General features: G+C 39.3%; 1 protein-coding gene across 9 annotated transcripts in view; it reads left to right on the top strand.

Annotated features, from left to right (window-relative positions):
* The window catches only part of SMARCA2 (SWI/SNF related BAF chromatin remodeling complex subunit ATPase 2), a 165,177-nt gene that overhangs the window by 9,078 nt on the left and 135,922 nt on the right, over nt 1-20,177 (top strand). For all 9 annotated transcript variants that reach the window (XM_074330501.1, XM_074330508.1, XM_074330504.1 and 6 more), the window contains exons 2-4: nt 7,241-7,501; nt 10,566-10,695; nt 16,684-17,067. In XM_074330501.1, the coding sequence (XP_074186602.1) occupies nt 7,277-7,501; nt 10,566-10,695; nt 16,684-17,067 (739 nt within the window). In that variant the 5' untranslated portion in view covers nt 7,241-7,276. The remainder of the gene's footprint in view (nt 1-7,240; nt 7,502-10,565; nt 10,696-16,683; nt 17,068-20,177) is intronic.

The raw sequence follows: 20,177 nt of genomic DNA, 5'->3' as shown, positions 1-20,177 counted from the left end.
GTCCAACTTACCAACACATGGAAAGTCCCTGGGAACTAATTATCCTTAGAGTCATAGCCAGTGACATAAGCAGTGACTGATGGTCCCTAGAGTATACATACCCCAGCTTCGTCACCCCTTCCCTAGGATAATTTGGAGGCAAGTTACTTACCTTCTGTCGCAAAGCTTCTGCATGAGATTAATCTTTAGGCGCCCACTGCAGCAGCTGGGTTAATAACACACTCCTTATTGGCTGCCTTCCCTTCCTTGTATCACCTTTCCATCCCCTGCCAGTGTCCCTGCACCTTCCATATAAATCACCTGCACTTAATCCTTCCATCAGGCTCTGTTTCCAGAGAGAGAACTCAACGAAGATAGTGTGTACAGTGCTATGCATACTGCCTACAACACTGGAGACCCTCAATAACTGCAAGTTATTCATAATATGCATAGTAATAAACCAAATACTATTTGTTATCCCCATAAGAGACCCTTCATTTCACATTGTGATATAGTAGACACCTTCAGGTTTTGTTCTGCAGGTTGGAGCTGCTTTTAATGTGTAATACTAACCCCTGGTGCCTTCCTTTTAGGTGTCCTAGTGTAACAGCCACTAACAATTTAGTTTGTAGGACTTATGTGGCTATTGAGCACTTGAAATGTGGCTAGTCTGAATTGAGATGTGCTGTAACTTAGCATGAAAAATAAAGAATGTAAAAAATCTCTTTAATCATTTTTTATTTTCATTGATAATATTTTGGGTATTTTGATTTAAACGAAATATTAACATTAGTTTTGTCTGTTTCTTTTACTTTTTAATGTGGCTACTAGAAAATTTTAATTGTATATGTACATTTTAAAATTATATGTAATTAAATAATTATTACATTTTATATACTTTAAATTTCTATCAGACAGTGCTGTTGTAGAAAATTATCAAAACATTCAGGAATGCCTCTATTCCAGGGTCATCAGGGGCAGCCTGTGATCTCCTTTTGTGTTTTCTCGTAGGTTATATGTCACCGCACCCATCTCCCTTGGGAGCTGCAGAGCATATCTCCAGCCCTCTGTCGTCGGGAGGCGGCCCGACCCCGCCCCAGATGCCACCGAACCAACCAGGGCCCCTGATCCAGGGCGATCCACAGGCGATGAACCAGCCCAACAGAGGTCCCTCGCCTTTTAGTCCTGTCCAGCTGCATCAGCTGAGAGCTCAGATTTTAGCTTACAAAATGCTGGCCCGGGGCCAGCACCTCCCTGAAACACTGCAGCTTGCAGTCCAGGGGAAAAGGACGTTGCCTGGCATGCAGCAGCAGCAGCCACCGCAACAGACACAACCGCAGCCCCAGCCGCCGCAGCCGCCGCAGACCCTTGGTAGCTTCAGCAGACCATCTGGTAGGTTAATATGCAACCAGATGAGTAATGTGATGGTCCAACTTGGATGAGAAAGACTGTTTACTGCGCAGAAGCATGGGGTTGGTATAAGCCCAGGGCTGACTTGGCCTTTTGTTGTACCTCGCTGGCTCCCTTATCTGCCTTCACTCAGTTGGCCGAGATTCTTAGTCTTTTTTGCTACAGAATCCTGGAGCAGTGCTTCTTAACCTTTGGGGACTCTGGTGCGTGCTGCAGACCTAGGTAAAAAGCACTATCCCCCATGATTTTGCATTCCCTTTCAAGAGTTTCAAGCCCATCCACACACCCCCTGCAACCCAGCACATTCCATCGCCAAAACGCACTCCTCGAATCGGCTTGCTCTCCTCAAGCCATTCTGTTTGTTGATTTATTCATGTCTACCCCATTTTATTGTGAAAAGCATTCGGGGAGGCTTCCAAGAAACATACCTGGAGTGAACTAATTATGAAGTAGAAAATCAGATATAAAGGGAAATAGAAATCGAGGCCAGGCTTGTAGGGGCCACCAGAGTTCTCCTGGTTGCTGCATCTGAGCTTCCAACATAACTCAAGTTTCCTGGCAGTCAGGAAAGGAGACAGGGTCAGGTACCTGATTCTCATCATTCAGAAGGAAGTTGCTTCCCAGTTCACAGAGGACAGAATACCCGTTTCTAACATAAGAGTATAAAGTAGATTTCTCTTGTGGAATTAGTTTTTTAAATTATCGTTATCATAAGAGGCACTCACTGCAGGATATAGGCACTGATGACGTTTGTTCATAATAATTAGAGTAACAGAATCCACGCGGCCTACTTTTTACATACCCTGGCATCAAATCTGAAGCTGTGGCATTATGTCATGGGTGGAGACGAGATGGTCCTTGTATGGACTTCTGGTAGTCTGGCTTGATCCCACTGATAGGATTCAGAGGTGCAGGGGCTGTAGGATGACCTTCCATGGGTGTTGTTTTCTCTGGATAGGTTAAAGTATGAAGTTTCCGTTATCTGGACACTTGTACATAACAAATACTTCACATCCTAATAAACACAATCCTGTGCATTTTCTGGATCATTTCCAGAAGAGAGGGCTCTGGTTTTTTTGTTTGTTTGTTTTTAACCCAGCTCCAGTGCCTCTGTCTTTCCTTACCAGGCCCCTGTCATTTGGGGGGAATTCGTTTTGTTACTCCCTACTCATGTCTTTTGTATTTCCAGGAGTCAAGCTTCATTAGAAATGAAAATATTTGGGCAGATAGTGTTTTATGACAAAGTGGGCAAGGAGGCCACGAAAGAAGGAGGAAAGAAGATACCTCCTTCAAATAGAGCAGACCCATCCCTGCCCCTGGGAAGGAGGTTGCATCTGACAGCATTGCTGAACTTTTCCCCAAATCTCAGGTTTCATAGGGAGATGACAACCTTACTTGACAAAGATCATTTATTTGAATTGGCTTTTAGGACAAGTCAAAATAAGGAAAAAAAATTTTTTTTAAGTTAATACTACCTTTTATTGTTATTGTTTCTGTTCCTTCCCCCCCCCCCCCCTTTTTAAATAAAAAGTGTAATTGCTTATAAATACCTCCACTAATATTTCAGGACAAAAATAAGTATAAGTATGTCCACTTATCTAGAGATAGCTGTGATTTCATTTTTCTTATGTCCCGTTTTTTAGCGTTATTCATGTGTGAAAAGTGTCTTTTTGGCTGGGGTGGTCTGCTCAAACCTACTTCAAAGTTATAAATCACCAGAATTGACATCATCATAGATACCACCAGAGAATTACAGTTTGACTGGAGGAATTGCACAACGAACAAATAACTCTTCAGTCCTTGCATGCTCTGGGCTCCACTCAGATATAACCTACCATTTTCCTTTTCATTTTGATTCATTTTTCCTTTTAGAGACTAAAGCAACATTCAAAATAGGAACTGAAAAAGGTTTGGGGGTTTTGTGGGGGCAGAAAAGACCTTATGGTAGAAAGTAAAAGTTTTATTGTTAATTTTTTTTCAGTGCTTGTCCCTCTCCTGTTTCCCCTACTTTTTTTTAGTAATCTAAAGTTTCTTGGCATGTTCAAGTTAAATACACTTTATTAGATTTAGTTTTTCAACCTGTGGAAACCACTTAAATCTTCGTTGAATGCACAGAATTGTTATTTGCATAAATATCTTGTGTCCTAGGCAAATTGGGAATTGAATGCACAGAAATTCTGTTCATGGGAGATTTACGTATTTTAATGAGTTTATTTCCCTGTTTCTTAAAATCAAGCATAAGGGTGCATCTGGTAAAGACCCCCTCCTCTCTTCGCTGCCCTGGGATGCCCCTCAGGAGTGTCAGGGCATACTTCTTCCTTGACTTCTAAAGTGAGGCCTAAAGGGAAAGCAGACACATTCTGTACCTCTGACAATTGTTTACGTTGGAGAGGGAGTAGGAGATAAGCTAAAGAATGTAATTTGTCTTCCATTTGAAGATACCAGGGAGAGTCTTACTCATTTAGCAGACCAAGAGTGTCTGTTGTAGAGGTGATTTCTGTCAATAGAGAGCAAATCCAGTTGGGCAACTCAACTTTTATAAGCCGCCTGAGGGACAGGCATAAAACCTAAAGGATAGGTAGTGACACACTGGGCATGTCTAATTGCAGCAGGCTGTGTTCAGTTCCCCAGCCTCTGTAAATAGAAGTTTTTATATAATCTGTTGGAGGGAGTAGAAAATAGACCCACGCAGTAAATGATCTTGTGGTGTTTAGTTAGAAAAGGAGTTTGCTTGTGACTCTGATAGCAGATTCACAGGAAGCACATGGCAAGCCAAGTTATCGGAGTATTTGTGCTGAGTTGTATTAACTGTAGAAACATTTTGAAGTCTGCTATAGAAAGGAGGACTCCCAAAGTTTCCATCTGATACAGTACCAAATTTCCTAAAAGCCTTTTTTTTTTTTGCCATGGAGTCTTTCTGTAAAGCTGAGCAATTAAACTAGGTTTCTCTACCTTCATGTCCTTGGTGGCAGTAAAAATGACAAGAGTTGAGTGTTTAGCATGGTCACATTGTCTCATTGAATCCTCACTACCCACCCTGTGAGGTGGGTGCTGTTATTATTGCCATTCTGCAGTTGAGAACACAGAGGCACATGGGATTGAGTAACTTGCTCAGGCTCACACAACCAGCAGTGACAGAGCTGAGGTGAACCTTACGGTTCTTTTGGTGCCGGGTGCCTTAAATGTGCCTGTTTAATGCATGGCAAGTTGTAGTACTTTTTAAATGGGAGATTTGAATATATAAGTCCATGTTTGCATCTCTCTGCTTCTCAAGTTTAAGGATCATTCAACCAGATAAGGATGTCTTTACAGTTATCAGTTAAAGAAGGCCAGCCATGTATGTATCAGCTGTAGTTCAGAGTCATAGGCTGAAAATGACGAGATTCAGAACCAGGGGTATCAGACAGACATGCTCTGGATACCTTTTTTTTTTTTTTTAATTAAATGAGGTTTTTAAAATAGTGACTTAAAATACCTCAAGGAGTCATCATAGGCTTCTACATAAGTATTTACAGGCTGTAATGCTAAAGAAGAAAAGTGCCTAGAATAACTGAAACCTAGAAGTGCCTAGAATAACTGAAACCTAGAAGTGCCTAGAATAACTGAAAGTGTAATACTATTGCACTGTTGTGGCTTTTGTTTTGTTTTTTTTTTGTTTTGATTCCACAGATAAGTGAGATCATATGGTATTTGTCTTTCTCTGTCTGACTTCTACCCTAAATTCTTGCCTATACTTTTAAGATTTTATGTGAACACACCTCAGACACTGATTACTCTCTAATTTTTATTTATAAAATAATTGACTCTCTTAATAGTTTGCCCTTGAACTTGTGTCCACAGTTCATTGACATCTTTTTTGAGCACTTGCTACGTGCTGATTGGAGGTGCTGGGGATTTAGGAATGAAGAGCCACACTCTGCCTTTTTGACCTTCACATTTTAGAGACTCAGCGAGAGGTGGCAGACAGTAGGTAGCTAAGAATGGAACTAATGTGGTTTTTTTATATTTCCCCTCTAACCTCTCATTTCACTGCGGAAAGAGCTCTGCTATGGGTGAGTGGGCCCTAACTCCAGCCCTGCTACTAAGTAATGGTTAAGCAAATTGCTTAGAGTCTTATTCAGTATTTTGTAGGTTGACAGCAGAAGAGTTTTTGTGTGCACACAGGTGTGTGCCTCCAGATAGCATAATATATAACAATTACTATTACTGGTGGCGGTAAGCTATCTTGCTGAGATCATTGATCTCCATCAGAATTTGGAAAAGAGCTTATTTACTTGTTTTGGCTCATAATTGAAGATGTAGTCTTGCACATCCTATGAGGCAGCTCCCCAGTGGAAATGCCAAGAAGTTTTGGAGTGGTGTGGGTGATGGAATATTGCTTTGCTGAAATTGGAGAACCGGAATTTGTGTACCTTGTCTGTGGTGGGTCCTGATCCAGAAGTCAGGGGTCACTTCTTTTAGGAATGTTGGACCACAGAGAGTCCTAGGGCAAATCCTCAACTGCCCAACTGGTCTTCAGTTAATAGCTGGCAGGAGGACCACATCTTAAACTGATCCTTCTGATCTCTTCTGGTACAGTAGAGGTGGTGGGAAAAATAATGCTAAATAAGATGGCTGAAGAAAATAAAACACTAATTCAGAAAGACATATATGTACCCCTATGTTCATTGTAGCATTATTTACCACAGCCAAGGCATGGAAGCAAACTAAGTATCCATTGACAGGTGAATGGATAAAGATGATGTGAGATCTATCTATCTATCTATCTATCTATCTATCTATAATGGAATATTACTCAGCCATAAAAAGGAAGGAACTCTTGCGATTTCCGACAACATGGGTGGACCTTGAGGGTAGTATTATACTAAGTATAATAAGTCAAATAGAGAAAGACAAATACTTAATGATTTCACTTAGACAGGGAATCTGAATGAACAAAGAAAATATAACAAAAACTCATAGATACAGTGGACAGATTCGTGGTTATTACCAAAAGGGGAGGGGCTGGGGGAGTGCGAAATGGGTGAAGGGGATGGATCAATTGTATGGTGATGGGTGGTGACTAGACTTACAGTGGTAAACACTATGTAGTGTATACAAATATCTATAATGTTGAATACCTGGAATCTATGTAATCTGTATACTAATTTTACAGTAATAATAATAATAATAATAATAATAAATGCCTGCTTGTTGTGCCAGGCAGAAAGCTGTGTTTTAACATGTACTGTTGTTGTATTTCACGCTCAGCTAGTAATTATATAATATGTGTATTTGAACCCATATTTGTATGATTCCCATAACCTTTGCTATTCCCATAATCACGAATTCTTTTTTATTATTAATTTATGAAACTGTACTTCCCCCCAACCCCTTAACAATCCGGAATTCTCTGTGAAGCTTTGAATGTCCATTTACTTATGAAAATGGGTCTTGTTTGGATACTTTGTTCGGGGTTTTATATTTTAATGGTTTTGGGGGTTAATGACTTGTATGGTGCCCAAGCCAGTAAGTATTGGAGAGCATCTGTTGACTTAGTAATAAATTTCGAACTTGTTTAGAATTCTGCTTATGTGTTAAATTTGAGTTTCTCCAGTGAGTCTTTTTTTGTAGCTTAGATGATTTATATCTTTCTGGGGAATCATTTACAGTGTTTTTTCTTTTAAACAAGTGGTCTTCATAAAGACTAGGGCAGATGGATATATATCACACTCAAACATCTGGACCAGACAGGGCAGTTCTGTTTGATGTTTGTTGTAGAAATGGCACCATCAAATACTAACAACTGTTTTATTCTGATCTTAACATCATGTTTAAAACATTCCTTTCTCTTTTCTTCTTTTCAACTCAGTATCATTGAACCGACTGGCAGAGACAGGAGAAGTAGATGTCCACGCCCACAGACCCTGGCGCCATGCCCCACCCAGGGCCTTCACCAGGTCCCGGACCCTCTCCTGGACCAATTCTCGGACCTAGTCCAGGACCTGGACCATCCCCAGGTTCTGTCCACAGTATGATGGGGCCAAGCCCTGGACCTCCAAGTGTCTCGCATCCTATGCCTACAATGGGATCTGCCGACTTCCCACAGGAAGGCATGCATCAAATGCATAAGGTAAGAGTTTGTTCTCCTGTTTAGTCTTGTCTTGTGAGTCGTGGATGGCTCATATCCCTGATAACCCCTGCCCCTCTGTTTTCTACTCTTTTTAACGAGAGAAGCTAGGTCTTTGTCTTATCTTGAATATTATTAAAAACATACATTCTGAGGCTCTTTTATTGTTACAGATGTATTAGTCAGGAAGAGCAGATCTTGGCCTTTTAAAAATACTGGATAGAATATGCAGTTCGGTTAAATTCTGTGGTTTGTGGGTTGCAGGTACTTTGGCTTGGTGAGTAAGTATGTAAGTGCGTGTCTTGATTTTTTTCTTTTTCCAGACTATGTGTTAAATAACTTAACATCATCCATGAATGAACATAACTGAAAATTGTTCTTCACTAAAAGTGTTGGTATTTATTTAAAAAATCAGATCCCAGAGAGTAAGAGAAAAATGAGTCCTTTCCTAAAGATTTGAAATAATTTTTTAGGGGACCCCTAAAATACACTTTGCTTTCTCCCTGGGAAGTGGCTTTATTCTGGTTTTGGAAGAGAGGTCTGATTTAGCAGAGCTCAGGTCCAGTTGTTTGTTTCTGGACTAAGGTTATAATCCTCTATTTATGAGACTTGGACTGTTGCTGTGGGGATGATCACATTGCTACGAGTTTAGCATCGCGCCTTCTCAGGAGATGCGGAGAAGAGAGAACAGCCTTTTGAGAAAGGAAACAAGAACCTCTGTGACAGTTTGCTCTGAAAGTTAGCAAAAGCCAAAGAAATTCTGTGAGGCTGTTGCCTATTACCTGAAGGTAGTGCCTGATGAGGCAGAGGTTTTACATCCCTTTTGGACAACGTCACAGGTGCATAGGGTGACCGGATCTCTCTTGATGTTGGCAAGCCGTGGAAGAGACTGGTTTAAAACACAAAGATTACTGCCAAAAAGAGCAAGTCTTTCCTCTAATTGTGTAGGACTGTAGGTCAATTTTAAGGTAAGGCACTATAGTTCAGAAGAGAACATCGTCTTTTTTACAAATTTTGTTATTTGATGATTTTCGAATCAGGAAAGTGATATATGCTTATTTTGAAAAGTAAAACCATGCTGAGATAAATAAAGGGAACAGTTAATCCTGGCTTCACCCCAGCTAACAGCTCATTGTACATGCTTTTCATACCTTACTTAACTCCATGTTTAGTAAAAATACTATGTAAGCACAGGGATATATATATACAGGTGTGATTTTTAAATAACTGCTACCATAATAGAATCATATTGTCACTATTAATTACTCTGAAACGTCCTCTATTCATTTACAAATATATCCTGGATTTCCCTATAATATCCCCAAGTTTTCTCCCTCTTTTTTAGCTTGTCAAGTATCTGAAGAAATAAAGCTGCTTGTTTTCCATGTCATATTTTTTAGCAGATATATTGAACATACAGACATACTGAAGCCATTAAATTGTCTTGTGCTCATATTATATTAATTTGGGAACTACATTATAGATCTGATCTGTCACTTATAAACCTTAGTCCAGGTTGAATAATTTCAGAAGAGGTTAAGGATGTCTCACCTCCAAAATTAAAGATACAATTTGAAGGAAATACTCAGTTAACCTTTATTATTGTTTAAGCATTTAAAAGTTAAATGTATGAGCGAGTGTTGGGTTAGCACTACATTTTTTGCACTGGATTATTTTTATTGATAATTATCTCTTCTGATCCCTTCTGTTTTGTTACCAATTTCTCATATTCTCTACCCCCATCAATGCTCTTATTTTGTTTTTTGTTTTGCTCTCATTCTGCCAGTTTTGTAATTTTTGACATCCTGCATTGCCTTAACCCCCAGCCCCTCAGATAATTCCCTGCGTGAGGACGTGGTTAAGTGCTCAAGTTCACACCTGCTGACCAGATGCCTTCACTTTCTTAGATTCTTTTTATAGGCAGCTTTATTCCTCGTCTTTCTCCTCCTGCTCCCTCTGAGCTTCAGCTTTTTGCTTTTCAACGTTAACTGGAAATAAACAAGTGGCCTAAATACATCTGCTGTGCTGCTTTGATTTCATCTCTATTATTACTGTTTAACAGAATCAGAGACACTCTTTATACCAAATTCTTCCCATTTTTCTTTTGAACATCCTCTTTATGGTAAATTTTTCCTCTTTTCAAGCGTATGCTTTTGACTCTGCAGAAATGAACTTTCCTTTCTCCAAAAATGCTAACACTCATACTTTCTTGCTTGAAGTCATTTGGTTTCTATAAACTCCTGGAAATATTCCTTTCAGGCTGTTTTGAAAATTGCTATCCCAGTTTGGGGAGGAATAGATTTTTCTTTTTTCAAACACATGCTCCGTTGCCCAATTCTGGATTGGATTAAGGTCAATTCAATAGCTATTTATTGTGTGTCTGTTAGGTACTAGGCCTCTAGTCCTGTTTCCAGACCCGGTGTTCTTAATTTTTTCCCACACTGGGCCTTGAACTTTTTTTGGTCTTCCTCTCGCTGTAGTATATACATCTAGTTCACACTTCTTCTCTCCAGTGTTCACCCCCATTCACTTCTCTACCATGTCTGTTTGTCTTTTCCCAATTGCCATGGAACTTTCTGGTTTCAACTTTTAAACTTTCCATGGTTCTTTCCGATGACCAAAAAATTACCAAAAAATAGTCATTGCAGACATTTCAAACAGTCTTCCTTCAGACTTTGAACTAACTTCAACATACAGCAGATTTTAGGACTTAACTGCAAAGGTTATGACAGCACAGTTTATATTTGTATACTTTGAGAACAGGCCTTTCTTTTTATTTTCAGGTTTTGACATTCCAAAAAAAAATTCTATTGTTTACAGTCTTCTGTAACTTCTGACTTACAGATAGTTTTGCTGATCCTATCAGTATAGTCTTTTATAATTTTTTCCCCACCTATAAAATATATGTCATGTATAATAATATATGTAATGTAGGTGTAAAAATATGTGACTGTCATATAGATGATTGTGCCTCAATTTTGAAGTCTTTGGGGAGGGCTCTTAAAACTCCAAGTAGAAATACTGTACCTTAAAGAAGTATGTGACTGATGTCTGTTAAATGTTTCAGCCCATTGATGGTATGCACGACAAGGGGATTGTAGAAGATATCCATTGTGGATCCATGAAAGGCACTGGAATGCGGCCACCTCACCCAGGAATGGGCCCTCCCCAGAGTCCAATGGATCAACACAGCCAAGGTCTGTAATGCGAAATACCGGATTTGGGCTCCATACCGTAGTCTCCATCTTTTGTATTGCTTATTTTAATTATGACTGCCAAAGAACATGTCTAAGGAAGATTGAATCCAGCAGGTTCCTTTTCCCTATACAAATGTCTCCCAGCCTCCACCAACACAACTTTATGATTTACAAAGTCCATTTCGTTAACAAAATCCAAGTACTTTTTATTAGCTTCCACGAGTCTGTGCACTCTGCAAAGTGCTTCGTGTACCTCATGCAGAATCGTCACCATGCTCTTGGATGGTAAATTATATTATCCCAGTTTTATAGTTGGGGAAGCTAATGCTCAGAGAATTTATCTTGTTTTCCTAAGTTGGCACAACCTGTAAGTGACAGGGCCAGGCGGAGAATCCTGGTCTGCCTCCCAACAACAGTGTAGATGTGAAGGTAAGACAAGCCACCTTTGTCCCCAATTGCATGCTAATACAGTGTCTGTAAGGTGACTTTTTCTGGCAGTGGAATTACCCGTCATTGCTGGCTGTATTAGTCCTCTAGGACTGCTGTAACCAATTACCACAAATCATAGGCTTAAAAGAGCAGAAAATTATTCTCTCACAGGTCTGGAGGCCAGAAGTCTGAAATCAAGGTATCCGCAGGGCCGTGCTCTCTGAAGCCTCCAGGGAAGAATTCTTTGACTCTTCCTAGCTCCTAGTGATTGCCAGCAATCCGAGGAATTCCTTGGCTTGTAGATCTATCACTCCTATCTCTGTCTTGGTCTCCACATGACATTTTTCCTGTGTGTCTGTGTTGTGTCCAGATTTCCCTGTTCTTACAAGGAAGTCAGTCATTGGATTAGGGCCTACCCTAATGCGCTATGACCTCACCTTAACTTGATTACATCTGTAAAGATCCTATTTCCACATAAGGTCACATTCACAGGTACTAGGGGTTAGGGTTTCAACATACTTTGTAGAGACACAATTCAACCTACAATAATGGCCAAATCATTATATGATATATTTCTCTTCTCCTTGGTGCCTTCATCCTTCACTGTTGGGGGCATATTAAGGGTATCTCAAAGTCTTTTGAATACAATGTAACTTGTTTTCAAAATGATTGTATGGTTATTTCAACATGCAAAGGCCAGGCGTTAACCTAGCACTAATTAACCCTAATATTTGGATATTCTAATTGAAAGTTTATGTATTATTGTGTATACTCCTTTGTAATTTAAGGTATGAGGTTTTTTTTTATCCATGATCAGACATTCATCCATCTGTGAGAAGATTTTTGACTGAGGATTTAGAAAAATGTATTCAGTTAAAATATATATGTATGTATGTATATATATATGTATGTATATATATGCATATATGTATGTGTGTGTATATAGTGTATGTGTATACACACACACACACACACACACACACTCACTGTCCCTGAAAATAAGACCTAGCCGAACAATCAGCCCTAATGTGTCTTTTGGAGCAAAAATTAATATAGGATCCGGTCTTATATTACAGTAAAATAAGACCGGGTCTTATATTAAGTTTTGCTCCAAAAGACGCATTAGAGCTGATTGTCTGGCTAGGTCTTATTTTTGGGGAAACACGGTATATATGCATGTCATGGAGGCATAGAAGTACGTCTTTACTAATGTTCAAACAGATTTTGAGTATCCCAGACTTGGATCTGAATTTTGATGACAGGTAGGCATAACTGTTGCAGATGACTCATAAAATCTTGGCCCTGTCAGAAAAGCAGCCTGAAATCTTGGAACTTTTGCAGTCTAGGAAGAAAAACTTTGACCCATTCAGTGTTAAGAATGAATTAAGACAACACTTCCAGGTTTATCATTTAAATTCTAAGGAGCCAGGTGTGTTCACGCAGTTAATATAGATCTCATTTTTAATACCTGGGAGGTGTAGGTAAGTTATATTAAGTGATTCTCAAAGCCAGTTACTAGCTGTAGCTGCTCGTGGCTTTGTAGTACTTCTAATAGTGGGGCCATAGGAAAACTCCAAAACAAAACATGTTAAATGCATGAATTATAATTGAGCATTTTTACGTTTATGTATCTTCGAATTTCTTTCATTGCTTAGTTCCTTTCTTCATTTTAAGAATGATGATTTTTCTTGGAATCTCCAACACTTGGCACAACGTCTAGTACATAGCTAGATAGACATTTAGTATAGATACTTCGGAAATTTTGTTCAATTAGGTCGAATAACGAACTTATGCTTTCAAAAGTTAACAATTTTAAATAGCTCTTAATTTTTATATAATTTCAGTAAATTATAATTACTTTGAAATACAGAGGTCTGCATTAAATGGAGTCAGAATTAGCATGTAATATTTTTCTCTAAAATGTCCAAGTGTGTTGTAGGCTGGGGAATAAGTTATTTAAAAGTGTATTTTTGACAAAGTAGTATTGATATAATGCAGTCGTATTCTATATAATTTAAAAAGAATTTAGACTCTGTAATAGTGTGTATCTTTAAAAACACTATTGTAAAAGCCATTTATAAACACAGGTACAGAGAGGTGTGGTATTGATCGGAAAGCTGCCAGCTTTAACTACCTAGCAACCTATTAGGTTATTTTAAGGTATTGGTTGAGAAGCAAAACCATTTCCTTCAACAAATACTGGACTGTGTACCTTATGGTCCCAATGATAACATTGTTTATTTTTAGTCTGTTCAGTAAAAAAAAAAAAAAGCCTCAGAAGGCAAGTTATGTAATATTTAATGTTTGTGTGTATGTATGAATGTGTGTGTGTATGTATGAAGAGAAAATTCATATAAAATTGGCAGTTGGTTCAAGATTATTAAAAGGAGAGAGGTGATTGCTTCTCTCTGAGGCCAGGTGAAAGTGGGGAGATAATAGCCCTTGAAGACTCGGGAAGGAAAACTGCCACTTTTTGACTATTTTTGAATGAGCAAATCAAACCAGATTTCAAAAAGAGCAGATTCTGCTTCAACCCTGTCACCCTTCAGACAAAAACGCATATCCACTCTCAGACAGTTCCTGTACTCTTTTCTCAACTAAAGATAATTACCAAAATATGTTCTGTTGTTTCATCATTTAGATTCTGTTTTTCCTGAAGTTTTATAGACTGCTATTCATTAAAAAAAAAAAAAAAAAAAAACACAAAAAACTCTCTAGCTGAGACACTGTCACATTTTTAATATCATACTGTGATAGAATAATTCTATTAACATCCCCTATAAATTCTAGAAAACAATTTTTCCCACCCTCAGTTTCTTATTACGTGTGACGTAAAAGTTTGTTTATTGATTAATTCTGGAAAACAATTTTTTTATTCCATTCTTTCTTAGTGAATGTGAGATAAAGTTAATTATTGTGTATAATGTAACTGTCTCACCTTCATAACTTTGCCTGGCCACGTAGTTCATAGTTTAGAAGAGTGATTTGATAAACAGTGTTATGTAGTTAAGTTTAGACTGGATGGTCTAACATGTTGGTTTATTATATTAGGCATCCTGTGATTTATCATGAGTAAGCTATAATTGATGACCTTCAGGTAGGAGAGACCAGAAGGCAAGAGACATGTGACCCATTTTAACACCTGGTTATATCTGTTCTACTATGAAAATGTCATTAGCTTTGGTAGGAAGTTTTTCTCCTTGTGATAGGTGCCAGGTTGGCCAAAAAGGTGGCAGGAAGTTGCTTTCATAATGAACAAACTGCCATTTTGCACCGACATTACAGTTAAAGGGCAAATGTAAGCCTCATTAAGAAGGAAAGGGAACAATGTTGAATGTTAATGATGATGTTAGGTGTATGTTATTGATATTCTCTTTATAAATAACAATATACTGGGATTAAATTTCTGCTAGTCCTGCAGACTGATTTCAGGGGTATTTTCTTGGCTAATTCACATGACTAATTGCTGCATGGTTTTGTGCTCCATTATGGAATAGAGATTTGGCGAAGAGAGTAGTTCTTCCATTTCTCTTCAGGACAGGATTTCTCTGAATGGGGTTCTACTTCTCACCAGCTGATAGAACAAAAACCTACTCTTATCTTAGGGGATCAATCTAAATTTGTTTCCCTTTCCAAATGGCAATTTGAGACAAAAGTAACAGTGTCCTTTATTTTCTGCAGTCTTGTGAATGGTGATGGTGAGTCCCAGTCAGTGGTGGTTGCATAGTCTCAGGTCTCTGTTTCCACATAAATGCACAGAGCTGTTTCAGCTCTAACTTGACATAGGTTCAAATACACGGCAGATGTCTAATAAACACCTGCATGACGACCTTTATGATAATTGTGATGCAAATACATTTATTAAAGGGCAAAGAGCTTTCATCTAATATTGCATATTGTGTCTGAGGACACCTTTAACTTCATTAATTAGCACTTAGTTTGAATTCAAGGCAACCTTTTGTATTGCAGTAGGACACTTTATTTTCTCCTTCATTTTGGATCTCCCTCCAACAATATTCAGTCATATGTTTTTCCAGGAATTCTTTGGCCAGGCTGTACAGTTCATCTTCTGAAATTAGTTCCTTGACATTTTTGTGCATTCTGACTTCTTTTCACCAAGAAAAGTACTTTCAAATTTCCTTGAGATCTCTTATAGCCCAACAAATTACTCTCATTTTTATGTTATATCATAATGTTCTAGAAGATTTTTTAAACTTCTCAGTCTTTAACTTAAAACCAAAATTAATGTTGGTATTTTTATAAAACCAAATTAATGTTAGACCATGGAGAGAATATACTCACTGGAATCAGATGAAGCTTGGTTTGAATCCGAGAGCTGCCAAGATCTAATGGCGTGACCTTGGGTGACTCACTTACTCTCTGAGTCTCAATCTCCTCATTTTAAAAACATAAGGTGACCATATATATATATATATGTTCTGGGATGTTGAGGATTAAAGAAATAATGTATGCTCCATTCATATCTGTTTCATTCTCCTTACCATTTCTGTGCTCCCACCAGCCTGATAGCCACTGGCTGGGCCACCATCTTGCCTTCAGTCTGTTTATGTCCAACTTACCAACACATGGAAAGTCCCTGGGAACTAATTATCCTTAGAGTCATAGCCAGTGACATAAGCAGTGACTGATGGTCCCTAGAGTATACATACCCCAGCTTCGTCACCCCTTCCCTAGGATAATTTGGAGGCAAGTTACTTACCTTCTGTCGCAAAGCTTCTGCATGAGATTAATCTTTAGGCGCCCACTGCAGCAGCTGGGTTAATAACACACTCCTTATTGGCTGCCTTCCCTTCCTTGTATCACCTTTCCATCCCCTGCCAGTGTCCCTGCACCTTCCATATAAATCACCTGCACTTAATCCTTCCATCAGGCTCTGTTTCCAGAGAGAGAACTCAACGAAGATAGTGTGTACAGTGCTATGCATACTGCCTACAACACTGGAGACCCTCAATAACTGCAAGTTATTCATAATATGCATAGTAATAAACCAAATACTATTTGTTATCCCCATAAGAGACCCTTCATTTCACATTGTGATATAGTAGACACCTTCAGGTTTTGTTCTGCAGGTTGGAGCTGCTTTTAATGTGTAATACTAACCCCTGGTGCCTTCCTTTTAGGTGTCCTAGTGTAACAGCCACTAACAATTTAGTTTGTAGGACTTATGTGGCTATTGAGCACTTGAAATGTGGCTAGTCTGAATTGAGATGTGCTGTAACTTAGCATGAAAAATAAAGAATGTAAAAAATCTCTTTAATCATTTTTTATTTTCATTGATAATATTTTGGGTATTTTGATTTAAACGAAATATTAACATTAGTTTTGTCTGTTTCTTTTACTTTTTAATGTGGCTACTAGAAAATTTTAATTGTATATGTACATTTTAAAATTATATGTAATTAAATAATTATTACATTTTATATACTTTAAATTTCTATCAGACAGTGCTGTTGTAGAAAATTATCAAAACATTCAGGAATGCCTCTATTCCAGGGTCATCAGGGGCAGCCTGTGATCTCCTTTTGTGTTTTCTCGTAGGTTATATGTCACCGCACCCATCTCCCTTGGGAGCTGCAGAGCATATCTCCAGCCCTCTGTCGTCGGGAGGCGGCCCGACCCCGCCCCAGATGCCACCGAACCAACCAGGGCCCCTGATCCAGGGCGATCCACAGGCGATGAACCAGCCCAACAGAGGTCCCTCGCCTTTTAGTCCTGTCCAGCTGCATCAGCTGAGAGCTCAGATTTTAGCTTACAAAATGCTGGCCCGGGGCCAGCACCTCCCTGAAACACTGCAGCTTGCAGTCCAGGGGAAAAGGACGTTGCCTGGCATGCAGCAGCAGCAGCCACCGCCGCAACAGACACAACCGCAGCCCCAGCCGCCGCAGCCGCCGCAGACCCTTGGTAGCTTCAGCAGACCATCTGGTAGGTTAATATGCAACCAGATGAGTAATGTGATGGTCCAACTTGGATGAGAAAGACTGTTTACTGCGCAGAAGCATGGGGTTGGTATAAGCCCAGGGCTGACTTGGCCTTTTGTTGTACCTCGCTGGCTCCCTTATCTGCCTTCACTCAGTTGGCCGAGATTCTTAGTCTTTTTTGCTACAGAATCCTGGAGCAGTGCTTCTTAACCTTTGGGGACTCTGGTGCGTGCTGCAGACCTAGGTAAAAAGCACTATCCCCCATGATTTTGCATTCCCTTTCAAGAGTTTCAAGCCCATCCACACACCCCCTGCAACCCAGCACATTCCATCGCCAAAACGCACTCCTCGAATCGGCTTGCTCTCCTCAAGCCATTCTGTTTGTTGATTTATTCATGTCTACCCCATTTTATTGTGAAAAGCATTCGGGGAGGCTTCCAAGAAACATACCTGGAGTGAACTAATTATGAAGTAGAAAATCAGATATAAAGGGAAATAGAAATTGAGGCCAGGCTTGTAGGGGCCACCAGAGTTCTCCTGGTTGCTGCATCTGAGCTTCCAACATAACTCAAGTTTCCTGGCAGTCAGGAAAGGAGACAGGGTCAGGTACCTGATTCTCATCATTCAGAAGGAAGTTGCTTCCCAGTTCACAGAGGACAGAATACCCGTTTCTAACATAAGAGTATAAAGTAGATTTCTCTTGTGGAATTAGTTTTTTAAATTATCGTTATCATAAGAGGCACTCACTGCAGGATATAGGCACTGATGACGTTTGTTCATAATAATTAGAGTAACAGAATCCACGCGGCCTACTTTTTACATACCCTGGCATCAAATCTGAAGCTGTGGCATTATGTCATGGGTGGAGACGAGATGGTCCTTGTATGGACTTCTGGTAGTCTGGCTTGATCCCACTGATAGGATTCAGAGGTGCAGGGGCTGTAGGATGACCTTCCATGGGTGTTGTTTTCTCTGGATAGGTTAAAGTATGAAGTTTCCGTTATCTGGACACTTGTACATAACAAATACTTCACATCCTAATAAACACAATCCTGTGCATTTTCTGGATCATTTCCAGAAGAGAGGGCTCTGGTTTTTTTGTTTGTTTGTTTGTTTGTTTGTTTGTTTTTAACCCAGCTCCAGTGCCTCTGTCTTTCCTTACCAGGCCCCTGTCATTTGGGGGGAATTCGTTTTGTTACTCCCTACTCATGTCTTTTGTATTTCCAGGAGTCAAGCTTCATTAGAAATGAAAATATTTGGGCAGATAGTGTTTTATGACAAAGTGGGCAAGGAGGCCACGAAAGAAGGAGGAAAGAAGATACCTCCTTCAAATAGAGCAGACCCATCCCTGCCCCTGGGAAGGAGGTTGCATCTGACAGCATTGCTGAACTTTTCCCCAAATCTCAGGTTTCATAGGGAGATGACAACCTTACTTGACAAAGATCATTTATTTGAATTGGCTTTTAGGACAAGTCAAAATAAGGAAAAAAAATTTTTTTTAAGTTAATACTACCTTTTATTGTTATTGTTTCTGTTCCTTCCCCCCCCCCCCCTTTTTAAATAAAAAGTGTAATTGCTTATAAATACCTCCACTAATATTTCAGGACAAAAATAAGTATAAGTATGTCCACTTATCTAGAGATAGCTGTGATTTCATTTTTCTTATGTCCCGTTTTTTAGCGTTATTCATGTGTGAAAAGTGTCTTTTTGGCTGGGGTGGTCTGCTCAAACCTACTTCAAAGTTATAAATCACCAGAATTGACATCATCATAGATACCACCAGAGAATTACAGTTTGACTGGAGGAATTGCACAACGAACAAATAACTCTTCAGTCCTTGCATGCTCTGGGCTCCACTCAGATATAACCTACCATTTTCCTTTTCATTTTGATTCATTTTTCCTTTTAGAGACTAAAGCAACATTCAAAATAGGAACTGAAAAAGGTTTGGGGGTTTTGTGGGGGCAGAAAAGACCTTATGGTAGAAAGTAAAAGTTTTATTGTTAATTTTTTTTCAGTGCTTGTCCCTCTCCTGTTTCCCCTACTTTTTTTTAGTAATCTAAAGTTTCTTGGCATGTTCAAGTTAAATACACTTTATTAGATTTAGTTTTTCAACCTGTGGAAACCACTTAAATCTTCGTTGAATGCACAGAATTGTTATTTGCATAAATATCTTGTGTCCTAGGCAAATTGGGAATTGAATGCACAGAAATTCTGTTCATGGGAGATTTACGTATTTTAATGAGTTTATTTCCCTGTTTCTTAAAATCAAGCATAAGGGTGCATCTGGTAAAGACCCCCTCCTCTCTTCGCTGCCCTGGGATGCCCCTCAGGAGTGTCAGGGCATACTTCTTCCTTGACTTCTAAAGTGAGGCCTAAAGGGAAAGCAGACACATTTTGTACCTCTGACAATTGTTTACGTTGGAGAGGGAGTAGGAGATAAGCTAAAGAATGTAATTTGTCTTCCATTTGAAGATACCAGGGAGAGTCTTACTCATTTAGCAGACCAAGAGTGTCTGTTGTAGAGGTGATTTCTGTCAATAGAGAGCAAGTCCAGTTGGGCAACTCAACTTTTATAAGCCGCCTGAGGGACAGGCATAAAACCTAAAGGATAGGTAGTGACACACTGGGCATGTCTAATTGCAGCAGGCTGTGTTCAGTTCCCCAGCCTCTGTAAATAGAAGTTTTTATATAATCTGTTGGAGGGAGTAGAAAATAGACCCACACAGTAAATGATCTTGTGGTGTTTAGTTAGAAAAGGAGTTTGCTTGTGACTCTGATAGCAGATTCACAGGAAGCACATGGCAAGCCAAGTTATCGGAGTATTTGTGCTGAGTTGTATTAACTGTAGAAACATTTTGAAGTCTGCTATAGAAAGGAGGACTCCCAAAGTTTCCATCTGATACAGTACCAAATTTCCTAAAAGCCTTTTTTTTTTTTGCCATGGAGTCTTTCTGTAAAGCTGAGCAATTAAACTAGGTTTCTCTACCTTCATGTCCTTGGTGGCAGTAAAAATGACAAGAGCTGAGTGTTTAGCGCATGGTCACATTGTCTCATTGAATCCTCACTACCCACCCTGTGAGGTGGGTGCTGTTATTATTGCCATTCTGCAGT

The sequence above is a fragment of the Rhinolophus sinicus genome, linkage group LG04 (assembly GCF_036562045.2).
Source record: "Rhinolophus sinicus isolate RSC01 linkage group LG04, ASM3656204v1, whole genome shotgun sequence".
Lineage (NCBI taxonomy): Eukaryota > Metazoa > Chordata > Mammalia > Chiroptera > Rhinolophidae > Rhinolophus > Rhinolophus sinicus.
The sequence above is the reverse complement of the archived record's forward strand: the minus strand, read 5'-3'. Positions and strand labels throughout refer to the sequence as shown.